This window comes from Coregonus lavaretus (assembly GCF_964263955.1).
Source record: "Coregonus lavaretus genome assembly, chromosome: 15".
NCBI classification, from domain to species: domain Eukaryota; kingdom Metazoa; phylum Chordata; class Actinopteri; order Salmoniformes; family Salmonidae; genus Coregonus; species Coregonus lavaretus.
Genome location: NC_140002.1, coordinates 15021920 through 15035598, shown reverse-complemented (window position 1 = coordinate 15035598; position 13679 = coordinate 15021920). Strand labels below are relative to the sequence as shown.

The 13679-nt window shown below is 42.1% G+C and overlaps 1 protein-coding gene across 1 annotated transcript; it reads left to right on the top strand.

Annotated features, from left to right (window-relative positions):
• The first annotated feature begins 1218 nt into the window (after positions 1 to 1218).
• Positions 1219 to 10467, top strand: LOC311143210 (heat shock cognate 70 kDa protein-like). The gene is made up of 9 exons (XM_084179008.1): positions 1219 to 1323; positions 6629 to 6838; positions 7067 to 7272; positions 7369 to 7521; positions 7769 to 8324; positions 8553 to 8755; positions 8981 to 9179; positions 9282 to 9514; positions 9622 to 10467. Exons 2-9 carry the CDS (start codon positions 6634 to 6636, stop codon positions 9820 to 9822), a joined length of 1956 nt encoding a protein of 651 aa, XP_084035134.1. The 5' UTR covers positions 1219 to 1323; positions 6629 to 6633; the 3' UTR covers positions 9823 to 10467.
• The last annotated feature ends 3212 nt before the right edge of the window (positions 10468 to 13679 follow it).

The following is a 13679-nucleotide window of genomic DNA, read 5'->3' as shown; positions in this document are numbered from 1 at the left end:
AAAGTTCCCCGGTTTGCATTTGTGCATGGGACTCTTTTAGAGAGAGGGGAAATTGTGTATCTTTCTGTGTAGTTCCTAATATACTCTATAGTGGGACCTCAGGGCCACAAGTTCAAATCCCGTTTTGGCTGTTCCCTTTGAATTGATGAAATAGGTTGGTTAAAGGTTGACATACAGACACACCAGTACCATGTGACATTGTTACATTTCCTCCCTGGGAACATTTAGCCTAGATGGAAATTAGTGGAGGCTGCTGAGGGGTAGATGGCTCATAATAATGGCTGGAACGGAAACAATAATAATAATATAATAATAATATGCCATTTAGCAGACGCTTTTATCCAAAGCGACTTACAGTCACGCGTGCATACATTTTTTTTGTGTATGGGTGGTCCCGGGGATCGAACCCACTACCTTAGCGTTACAAGCGCCGTGCTCTACCAGCTGAGCTACAGAGGACCACGATGGAATGGTATCAACCACATGAAAACCACGTGTTTGATGCCATTCCATTGACTCTATTTCAGCCATTATTATGAGCCGTCCTCCCCTCAGCAGCCTCAACTGATGTAAACTGCACTGCACTGTGGGAGCTAGAAGCACAAGCATTTCGCTACACCCGCAATAACATCTGCTAAACATGTGTATTTGACAAATAACATTTGATTTGATTGTATATTGGCAGATGTAGCCCCGTGTAGCTCGGCTTGCAACGCCAGGGTTGTGGGTTCGATTCCCACGGGGGGCCAGTAAGAAAATGTATGCACTCACTAACTGTAAGTCGCTCTGGATAAGAGCGTCTGCTAAATGACTAAAATGTAAATGTAATGTATAGGGTTTGTTCAATAAAAGCACAGTTCAAACTAAATTTATGGGACTCAAATTTCAGTGGGTCAAGACTATTTTGTCACAGTCCCAGCTAATTGATTAGGAAAGGTCTAGAATATTCTCTTGCTGTTTCCGGGGCTATATAAATCTTCTGTCGACCTCCGTTTTTTTATGCAACGCACGAGCTAGACTTCAACCAATCAGAGTTCAATGCGTTGAGGGATAGCTAAAGAAAAATATAACTGATCCTAGTGCTGGTTGATTCCTTACGTGGCCATATAACGTATTCCGCATTGAACAATAGTGGTTACATTCTGATTGTAGATCAGTTTCAGACTGCTAGAACATACTAGAAGTGCAACATTTATTTTCACCGGCAGGTTCACAAGATATCCGGAAGAGGCTACGGTTCTTTCGCCGGCATCGTCTGTTCTCATTCATCGGGTTGCGGAGACTGCGAACAGCTTTCATACCAATTGCGTCCATCACATCCAGGTAATAAAAGCAACAAAATGTTCATCTGTTATATTCTACGTCATTGTCAGTTATAGGCATATGTAATGTGACGTTTCCTACAATTGTTTCTTGGCTATCCATATTCGCTTTGGAATCAGTGTGTCCTTATAATTATAATCCACATGTATATACCTATTTGTTGATTTTAAGATAATTTGACGTCAATATTGTTGTATTCACTGTAGGTCTATTCAACCATTCTCCGAGACAACAGCCGTTAAGAGATGCCAGAGCAGTCTCTAGAAATGTCATAGGCTACCGGTGAAATGGCCGCAATTAATTGTAATGCGCTTGGATGCGGAGCTAGCAGTACTGCAGTACTCACAGCGTTGTCCTTCAGAATCCCGGTTGGGGGAGGGTGTAAAGAGGTCATGACTAGCTACGGACGACATTTATCACTGAAATAGCGCGAGAGTTTGGACTGGACATTTTGAAACCAGCCAGCGATTTGGGGCTTTAGTCCCCCCCCCCCCTAGAAAATCACAGGAGGTTGGTGGCAACTTAATTGGGGAGAACAGGCTCGTGGTAATGGCTGGAGCGGAATACACAGTGCTGTTGGAGAGACGCATCGCTGCAGCGCTCCACCAACATTCCAACTTAAATCATATAGCAGAAATAGCCTATGGTATAAAACAATATGTATGACAATGTAATGAGATGGACACTTTTTACATCATGCACGTTTCTCCGATCAAATTTCCTAACCTAAATGGCGCCTAATCAAATAAAAAATACACTGACATGTTAACACACCTAGCTTCGATGCAACCAAGATAGTTTTTACATTGTGCTGGACTCAAAAAACTCTTGGTTGCATCGAAGCTAACAAACACCATATCATAAAAACAAGACAGGTCAAAGTAAAATGGACAATATAATAATATAATAATAATGGAATGGACATTCAGGCTACTCACAACTGCTGTCCAGGAGTTTCACCACATGTGCTAAATTTGTTATGATCAGTGGTTTCAAGTTTGTATCCGTCAATTTTTTACGAGCTGATCATAGCGAAAAAGAAAACACTTCTGCATTTCCTACTGTAGGTTAAACACATTGCAAATAGAGTACCACATTATGAATCATAATACCCATAAAACCTAGTGGTCAAACAAGGAAATGGTTCCAATCATTTTTCCACCATTCATTTTTCCAATAGGGGATTTTAGAAACACTTAAAATAAAGGCTGTGTTTTGTTTAGGCTTACCCTGGCATGACGTTTTGATAATCGTGTCAATCTCTCTAGGACAAGGTGACTTATCAATATATTCGCCTGTATTTACCCCCCCCCAAAAAATAAAAAAAAATAAAAAAAAAAAATAAATAAATAAATAAATGAAATGCAAATGTGCTATAATAAAGAACTACAAATGCCATGATGATCTGGACGAGACAGTCGAATTGAGGCAAAGGTAAGAATCTCTGGATGAACTAATGTTAGCTAAATGTAGTAATTTTTTACATTTACATTTTAGTCATTTAGCAGACGCTCTCATCTAGAGCGACTTACATTAGTGAGTGCATACCTTTTTAATACTTTTTTCGTACTAGTCCCCCGTGGGAATCGAAACCACAACGCTGGTGCTGCAAGCGTCATGCTCTACCAACTGAGCTACACGGAACTGAATAAATTTGTTTACATTTCTTTAAATTGACAATTCTGTTAACTGTCTTGTGCAAGTTTTAAATTGACACAATACCTGTTAGCAAAGGTGTCAGCTAGCGATGACGTGCAGGAGCTTGCAGGGATTTGTAGTCTTGCATGATGTCTACTTTGATCCTAATTAGCATTTTCGAATCTGAGAGTAAATAGGGCCGAATATATTGATAAAAGTCACCTTGTCCGAGAGAGATTTACATGATTATCAAAACATTATGCCAGGGTAAGCCTACACGAAACACTGTCCTTATTTTAAGTGTTTCTAAAATTCCATATTTTTTATGGTGGAAAAACAATTGGAACCATTTCCCTGTTTGACCGCTAGGTTTTATGGGTATTATGACACCTCCATTGTGGGGCTCTATAGGCTCAGGATACCCACATTTATCAGAAGTTCTGATATTCAGAGCTTAAATTGCCAAATTTGATTAGTCACATGAATCAGGACTAATAAAGACAATGCAACTGCCTGTTTTACAAACTGTAGGCCTACCATATGGATGGGCATTCATAAAATTCCATTCTGGGCTGACACTGTAGGCTACACCCGAGTAAGAAAGGGCCGACTTCTTTTGGATGTCTTTATCTGGTGCGGTCCGGACCGGCCTTGAACCAATCATAGACGTCTATGTTTGGTTCAGATTTGGTGCGGTCAGACGAAGTAGATTTTTGGTCTGTTGCAGACCAAATCTGAACCAATTATTGACGTCTAGACGTGTGGTTCAGATTTGGTCCGGTCTGGACCAGCCTTGATTTGGCCCAAACATAGACGTCAATGTTTGGTTCCGATTTGGTCAAGTCTGAACTGGCCTTGATTTGGTCCAAAAGTAGACGTCTATAAATGACGCCTTTTCAACTTTCATTCAGAACTAAAAATGAATCGGATTTCAACATCTGGAAAATACCTATTTTCACCTTTCATTCAGAACATAAAATGAACCTAACTTTAACGTCTGGAAAATACTTATTTTAGATGTCTTTTCAACGTCATTTTGCTTACTGGGACTATTCTAGATTTGCTGGGTATAGATCGGTTAGCTGACAACAGTAAGGAAAACGATGTGCGCGCAGAAGTCAGCCTGTTGTTGTGATTCTGGATGGTCAGATTGCTAGCACGAATGACCAGAAACTGCCAAGTTGGGAGAATCATAAGTGGCTAATTTCAGCTTGTTATTGATTCCATGTCTTGTTTTGACTGATTTCATGTCAATGCTAATATGGCTAAAATTCGCTAGCTAACAACTGTAACAATGCATTTGAGAGACAAGTGCTCATTGTGCAAATCTATTTACGTTTTCAATAAACATTGGAGACGAAATATAGTTTAGATGTTGTCAATAATCTAAGCCAACTCTGTCTGTTTTGCCCATAGTTGCGTATGCCTCGGTTTTGTTGCTAAACAACCAGCCTGTCTAGGAGGGCACAATTTCTTTGGCCAGCCTAGGATAGGGCGGCAGGACTAGGACTGGGCCTGAGCACACGCATGCAACAGTACACCCATCAGGGCTTTCATCGAAAATAAACAATCGTTCATTTTATTAACTGAAAATGTACAACTACTTGGTGTAAAGCTAACGGTTAAATACGACTCACTCATCCTCTGGCTCCAACTCTCGCGGTAGTTCAATTGTAAATCTCGTCTGTCGCTGTATTCCATCTAGTCACAACCTTGTAAAGCCCGGCCTCCCCCTCCCCAGATGGTCAGGGATCATCCCAGATAAAGATACATCGCATTTACGAACCATGCCAAACTAGGTGAAAGCGCAATGATGCAATTGCCAAGGCAAGACATTCGATTGTGTAACTAAATAATAATAGTAGTTCAAATAGTGTTGATGGTGTTCACTGTAGTATAATTTATAGGTTCATAGATGAAAAAAGTGGCATAACTTATTTTGTGTGTAGGCCTAATAGCTTGAGCGTGCCATTACCCACAGCCCTATGGGTTTTATGCCCTTGGAAATTCCCTGCTGTCTCAATGTGTCAACCTCTGCTACATGGCGAATTTCCCATGGGGCTGCAGCAGCATAGTCTTTACAGTAGTAAGGTAGTGCACCATGTATGCCTCTTGCCTAAGATGGCTGCCTGGCCCATCCAATGCCAGCTCATGCATGAATGGCGAAGGTGCATAAAGATGGCGGCCCCCATGTACTTACCACAAATGCCTTGTTTGCCATATTGTACATCGCTCTCCGTAATTTATTTTAATTTTATCTGCATTATCCAAATTCTAGCTCCAAGATGGCAGCAATTTGAAAAAACGAAAAAGTAGATTGTGCTGATTTACTGGCACATTGAACCATGTCACGCGCCATAGTTTAAGAACTCTGTGGGAAGTGATAAAAACAATGATGTCATATCCAATGTTCCCTCTATTTTCTTCCGGCACTGAGAAAATGTCAGATCTGCTGAGCACAAACTTGAAGGTTGTAAAAAGTTACAGTTTTAACAGTGGCCAAGTAGGCTACTGTGGCTATTTGATCATGATGTAAGTCTACCAGAGTGGCCTACCATCAAAAACAATGGAGAAAAATGCATTCCATAACATTTTAACATGGAAATAGCTGTTCTATCGTTCAGCCTACAGTAGCTGCAAATGTGTGTTTTTCAATGTAGGCCTACATTCCCAAAAAATATGTAATGGAATGAAGAGTACCGTAACAGTTTTCCATGGGTTGGGTTTATTTTAATCCTGCCCACAGCTGGCAGAACCCAAGTAATCATCAATTCGGAGCACAGATCGCAATGCCAATGGTCAATTTGGTTGACATTCGATATCCCTATGGGGCTAGTTAGGGACCATCAGTAAATTATTTTAAAAGGTCAATAGCTCCAAATGTCAATGACTTAACCTTAAACCAACTATAAATTGTAGAAATTCATTTACAAATATTGAAAGCATTCGATGAGACAACTAAAAGATGTGCAACATGAAAATATTGTCCCATGTACATTGTGTAATTTATTGACGGCCCCTAACTATCCCCAGCGATAGGCTATCCAAAGTAAAACCAACTTTGCCATGGTGGCACACCAGCCGGCTGAAGCTAATTGGCTGAATAATTTGGCTAACTCTTTCCACCTGCGAACACACAGGAGACACCCACATCAAACCACACTCACGTTTGAATTCAGTCATGGCCAGTAGCGTTTCTTAATGAACCAAATCTAACACAAGGCCAAATCAGGAAGTGCAGTCGCCCTTTAATTGAAACTGAAGGCCTATGAGTTTCCTGGAACAGGATAAGTCACCGTTCTTAGGAATTGAATTTCAACACAGCGAGTTGGCATATTTCTCCATAAAGGAAGTTGCTCATGTAATCTATGTTGGCTACATTTACCCAGGCAGCCCAATTCTGATCTTTTTTTCACTCTGTTTTTTTTGACCAATCAGATAAGCTCTGAAAAATATATTTTCACATCAGAGCTGATCTGAGCTGATCTGATTGGTCAAAATACCAATTAGTGAAAAAAAGATCAGAATTGGGCTGCCTGTATAAACACAGCCACAGTGACTCAAACTACAGTCCAAAGTCTCTATGGGTCACTTTACCTTGAGTGATCATGACTGCCACCTATTGGAAAGAGTTTGCTCATCATTAAATATTTATCTGTTTTCACAGAAACCATGTCTAAGGGAACAGCAGTCGGCATTGATCTCGGGACCACCTACTCCTGCGTGGGTGTGTTCCAGCATGGCAAGGTTGAAATCATAGCCAACGACCAGGGTAACAGGACCACTCCAAGCTACGTTGCCTTCACTGACTCTGAGAGGCTCATCGGTGATGCTGCCAAGAATCAGGTTGCCATGAACCCCTGCAACACAGTGTTCGGTAAGTTTATGTATTGCAAAGGTGATTATTGGTAGATGTCAATAAAGTTTGTAAAGGTGTGATGCAGTTTATTCCTGTCATTTGTAGTTTCCACCAGAAGTTTTATAACCAAAGATGGTTCTAGTATCTTCCTTGGATGTCAGAGTGAGAAACCAAAGGTCAACTGCTATGATCGGAGTATGTCTATAATGCAATCGTTTTAACATACTTTTTACTTGCGTATTCCAGATGCTAAGCGTTTGATTGGCAGAAGGTTTGAGGACACCGTGGTTCAGTCCGACATGAAGCACTGGCCCTTCAACGTCATCAGCGACAGCGGACGCCCCAAAGTGGAGGTCGAATACAAAGGCGAGACCAAGAGCTTCTACCCTGAGGAAATCTCCTCCATGGTATTGGTCAAGATGAAGGAGATTGCAGAGGCCTACCTCGGGAAGGTGAGTTTGAAATGCATTGCAGTCTATTTCAGAGTTGTATTGACAGTAAGTCTATTCATTCCCAATTTGTTTATTTTTTTACCCTCATTTTTGCAGACTGTATCAAACGCTGTTGTAACAGTACCAGCTTACTTTAACGACTCTCAGCGCCAAGCAACCAAAGACGCTGGAACAATCTCTGGTCTGAATGTTCTGCGAATCATCAATGAGCCAACCGCTGCCGCTATTGCTTATGGCTTGGACAAGAAGGTGAGACCCATATATTTTAGAGGTCAGGAAGGTCTAGTTATGGTTTATTGAAATAATAATTTGATTTGGACAAACTAGATTTAATTCGCTATGATGAAGTTTACTCCTGCCATTTGTAGTTTCCACCAGAGGTTGAAAAACCAAAGGATGCCCAACAACCTTCCCTGGAATACATAGCCATGTGTCATAGGGTTTCTAGTTCCTTTTTTTTATAAGTGCAAATACTGAAGATTCTCTTCTGTTTCAGGTTGGTGCTGAACGGAACGTCCTTATCTTTGATCTGGGTGGCGGCACCTTTGACGTGTCCATTCTGACCATCGAGGATGGCATCTTTGAGGTCAAGTCCACTGCTGGAGACACCCATCTGGGTGGAGAAGACTTTGACAACCGCATGGTCAACCACTTCATTGCAGAGTTCAAAAGGAAGTACAAGAAAGATATCAGTGACAACAAGAGGGCTGTTCGCCGTCTCCGCACCGCCTGTGAGAGGGCAAAGCGCACCCTGTCCTCCAGCACCCAGGCCAGCATCGAGATTGACTCTCTGTACGAGGGAATCGACTTCTACACCTCCATCACCAGAGCTCGCTTTGAGGAACTCAATGCAGACCTTTTCCGTGGCACCCTGGACCCAGTGGAGAAATCCCTCCGCGACGCCAAGATGGACAAGGCCCAGGTCCACGACATCGTCCTGGTCGGAGGCTCCACTCGTATCCCCAAGATCCAGAAACTGCTCCAAGATTTCTTCAACGGCAAAGAGCTCAACAAGAGCATCAACCCCGACGAGGCTGTGGCCTATGGCGCAGGTGGGTCACTGATCTTGTGTTCACTCTGTGGTCATTGGGCTGCTTTAACAAGCCCTAACCAAATAGTTTAGCTGTGATTAAGTTTATTCCTGCCATTCGTAGTTTCCAGCAGGTCAAAATACCAAAGATGGCCCAACACCTTCCTTTTTTAATGTCTGAGCAACAATGTTACTGTGGCTCTACAGTGATGTTTTTACATGAGTCTAACCTCTCCATTCTCATTTGCAGCTGTCCAGGCAGCCATCCTCTCAGGTGACAAGTCTGAGAATGTCCAGGACCTGCTTCTGCTGGACGTCACCCCCCTCTCCCTGGGTATTGAGACCGCTGGAGGTGTCATGACCGTCCTGATCAAACGGAACACCACCATCCCAACCAAGCAGACCCAGACCTTCACCACCTACTCAGACAACCAGCCTGGTGTGCTCATTCAGGTAAAAAAGACCCTGCATAACATTTCAATTTCAGGGCAGTGTTTCCTCATTCCTTTGGCCACTCGCTGTGATGAAGTTTACTCTTGCCATTCGTAGTTTCCACCAGAGGTTGAAAGACAAAAGATGTCCCTATACCTTCCTTGGCTGTCTGAGTGACTATTTAGTGAAATGTACTTCTCATTTGAAGACCATGTATGTTTTGCTAATATAGACTGTATCCCCCAGGTGTACGAGGGTGAGAGGGCTATGACCAAGGACAACAACCTGTTGGGAAAGTTTGAGCTGACTGGAATCCCCCCTGCACCTCGCGGTGTTCCTCAGATTGAGGTCACCTTCGACATTGACGCAAACGGCATCCTCAATGTCTCTGCCGTTGATAAGAGCACTGGCAAGGAGAACAAGATCACCATCACCAACGACAAAGGTAGACAGAATAAAATGTGACCAAAGTGAAATTGTATTACAATATGCCTACTAGGATAGTGAGCGTATCCTTAACTCAACAATGTTTTTTTTGTCTGACCAGGTCGTCTGAGCAAGGAGGACATTGAGCGCATGGTCCAGGAGGCTGAGAAGTACAAGTGTGAGGATGATGTGCAGCGTGACAAGGTTTCCTCCAAGAACTCACTGGAGTCTTACTCTTTCAACATGAAATCCACCGTGGAGGATGAGAAACTACAGGGCAAGATCAGTGACGAGGACAAGACCAAGATTCTGGACAAGTGCAATGAGATCATTGCCTGGCTGGATAAGAACCAGGTACAGTATATTGATGTGCCCATTAATTTAAACCAAGTTATTACCCATAACGTGTCAAGAAGGGAAATAAATCAATCAATCTTAACCTGTATATTTTTGTTTCACAGACTGCAGAGAAGGAAGAGTATGAGCATCAGCAACAGGAGCTGGAGAAGGTTTGCAACCCCATCATCACCAAGCTGTACCAGAGTGCTGGTGGTATGCCAGGCGGTATGCCTGGTGGAATGCCTGGAGGCTTCTCAGGCGCTGGTGGTGCTGCTCCTGGAGGTGGTGGATCCTCAGGCCCCACCATCGAGGAAGTCGATTAAACCCAATGTCCCATCTCACCACTCTGTAAACACAAAGCCCATAACCCCAGAGGCCCAATCTGTAAAGCCAAGGCTGGTCATTGGCTGAGTAATTTAAACTGATAAAAGCTGCTATGTATGTTTTGAATACTTGAAGATGTACACTGTCAAAGACAGTGGGATTTTAAGGAAGAAGAGTTTGCCTGTCTATACATTTTGAGTCCTGGAGAATAAATTGTTATTTATGTCACTAGCAACGTTTCCATCCACAGTTTTTATGGAGTAAAGTCATAACGTCCCAAAAAAAATCAAGACAGCTGTGATGGAAATGGGTAGTTTCGGTACAATTTTATAAATGCCGACAGATAATTTGTTTGTTCGACATGGTGGGATCTTTTTGTGTCTGTAAAATTAATTATGTGAGAAATGGTGGTGGAAATGCCTTTATGAGCAAATATTGATTTAATAAGGATCTAAGTAAACTTGGAGTCACATGATGATATGGGTGTGGTCCTCCCACTACGACTCGAAACCATGCAGTTTATGAGGCTACAAATGAAATAACTTATGAACTTCACAGGGTGGTGAAAGTGCACAGTGATCTTGATGCTCGTTTCCAATAAATATCGAGGGTCTTATTCTGGTGACGATCATCGATGCTTGACTGACGTTTGACAAATAAAAGTATTCTCACTCTTATCCATAATAATCTAATGTAGACTAGCCTACTAGCACAGCCTACCCACACTGTATCTGCCAGCTGTTGGCTAGAGCGCACTTCCAAGACCAGAGTAGGCACATTAGCTATTCCACACAACAGTTTGTGACAAAACTATCAGTAGAGTTGAAAATGCGAAGGAAACACATTGAACTTTAAATTCTTATTCGGTATATTAAAACTTTAGCAGAAAAGTACATTTTGTGTGCATTAAGTCATCACGCACTGATTTTTATCCGGAAACGCACCACTGGTGGGAAAATGCGCATATTTTCTTTATGCAGATTTTAGAATATTGGCATGAAAATCTCTCACCAATTGGATGGAAACCTAGCTATTTGCCTAGACAGTTTGAGTGTTTTTCCTTCCTAATTCAATGAATGGAAATTAAGTAGGCCTACCTTTTACAAAGATGGAGAAGGACAGTTATTTGCTCATTTTTGTGGGGGAATTATCTAAATAAAAGGGTGTACATCACAGGAGGTTGGTGGCACCTTAATTGGGGAGAACGGGCTCATGGTAATGGCTGGAGTGGAGTTAGTGGAATGGTATCAAATACAAACACATGGTTTCCATGTGTTTGATGCCATTCCATTCACTCCATTCCAGCCATTATTATGAGCCGTCCTCCCCTCAGCAGCCTCCACTGGTGTACATCAAAAGTCAAATTTATGCTAAGCACACTCTTACTAGTGATTTGATGATGGAATCTGGTGACGCATCTAAGTGGTAGATCATGGCTAACAATCAAATGACCCACTGACAACAATTTGAGGCCAAATTCTCACAAAATAACTGCTTTGTTTAGTTTACCAAATGAACAATTTCCATTAAATTAGCTAATAAAGATGCAGTGAGTAGACCATCGGCTATATTCTTGTCTGAGGCCTGCCAGAAGTAAGTGGAGTGTTGGCATGGAGGTTTGGTACAGATATACATGTATGCCTAGGTAAAGAGCAGGGCCCAAGTTGTCTTTGGCAAAAACTGTACCATTTTCATTCACTTTGTTATGGTTATGACAAAAGCAGTATACAGTTGAACCTATAGCTAACTGCCAAAATAATGGAAACACTTGAGTTAAATGAGGGATACAAAGTATATTGAAAGCAGGTGCTTCCACACAGGCATGGTTCCTGAGTTAATTAAGCAATTGAGAACCCATCATGCTTAGGGTCACGTTTTGGCTATGCCCCCATAGGATGACAATGCCCCCATCCACAGGGCATGAGTGGTCACTGAATGGTTTGATGAGGATGAAAACTATGTAAACCATATGCCATGGCCATCTCTGTTACCAAATATCAACCCAATTATGGGAGATTCTTCAGTGGCGCCTGAGACAGCATTTTCCATCACCATCAACAAAACACAAAATTATGGATTTCTCATGGAAGAATGGTGTTGCATCCCTCCAATTGAGTTCCAGACACTTGTAGAATCTATGCCAAGGTGCATTGAAGCAGTTCTGGCTCATGGTGGCCCAACGCCTTATTAAGACACTTTATATTGGTGTTTCCTTTATTTTGGCAGTTACCTGTATATGCACACATATATTATTATTTTATTTTATTTATGAATAAGCAAATTTCACAACAGAACAGCACAGTGGTCACTTTAGGAATGGTGAGTGCAATCCAGAATCCTTGGGACGTCCCCTCAATGGGGTGACATCAGAGTTGGCGTCCCAAGAATTCCCTTTAGACTTACATGCTGACCACACCGCACGCGTCACGTGCGCAAGCGTTGCAAAATAAATGTACACATACATGTTATTCAATCATTGCACCAACACTGCTCGCGCGCGTCAACGAGCGTCTGCGTGGCCATGCGCTAAAATAGAACTTGGTTCTATTTGTGACGCTCAAAGTGCTGCAAGTCCTGCCTCTCCCATCTCCTCATTGGTTTTTAGGAGCATCTACCCATGTGGGCAATTGAAAGACACACTCCAGTCCAGTTGGTGGGGGATCCTGTCTGGTGTGGGGGGACAAAATCAGTTTGCGCGCGATGGCGGTCTGGGTAGCATGTTATGGAGGCCATTGCACTGACTGCATCAGTCCACTAGGGGTAGAATCACAGAGGATATAGCGAAAGACCCTCATATAAACTTCCTCCAATTCCTATAGAGAGAAATAGTAATGGCGTCTTTTTGTAGGCACTATCTATAGCATGGATCGTTGGACAAGGCATATGGGGAAATTAACGGCGTTTCTGTAGGGTTTTTGAATAAACGCTCAGAATAAGGTCTATGGTTAGCACAGGCTTAGGAGATCGTATACGTTTTGTTCTATGAGATAATCATCAGCTCATGTCACTTTTTGTGAATTTAAGAATTTATGTAATAACAAAAATCACACATGTTAACTGACTGATGAGATAATTGAGATAACAACAATTCAATGAGCTAATAATGATTCTCATAAAACAAAACGTATAAGATCTCCTAAACCTGTGTTAACCTCAGATTTTATTTTCAGTGTTTATCCCAAAACCCTATTATTTTCCCATAGGAATTGCTGAATGAACCAGCGGTAACTCAGTTCCAGTTATGACTACATGCTTGCGAGCTTCATTAACAGCAGAGAACTCTAAAGAAAAGAGATGCTAATCTAGGAAATTAGTTTAATTTCTTAAAGTACAGTGCATTCGGAATGTATTCAGACCCCATGACTTTTTCCACATTGTTACATTACAGCCTTATTCTAAAATGGATCAAATTGTTTTTTCCCCTCATCAATCTACACACAATACCCCATAATGACAAAGCAAAAACAGGTTTTTAGAAATGTTTGCAAATGTATTAAAAATAAAAAACGTGTCACATTTACATAAGTATTCAGACCCTTTACTCAGTTTTCATCAAGGATCTCTCTGTACTTCGCTCTGTTCATCTTTCCCTCGATCCTAACTAGTCTCCCAGTCCCTGCCACTGAAAAACATCCCCACAGCATGATGCTGCCACCATCATGCTTCACTGTAGGGATGGTGCCAGGTTTCCTCCAGCCATGACGCTTGGCATTCAGGCCAAAGAGTTCCATCTTGGTTTCATCAGACCAGAGAATCTTGTTTCTCATGGTCTGAGAGTCCTTTAGGTGCCTTTTGGCAAACTCCAAGCAGGCTGTCATGTGCCTTTTATTGAGGAGTGGCTTCCATCTGGCCACTC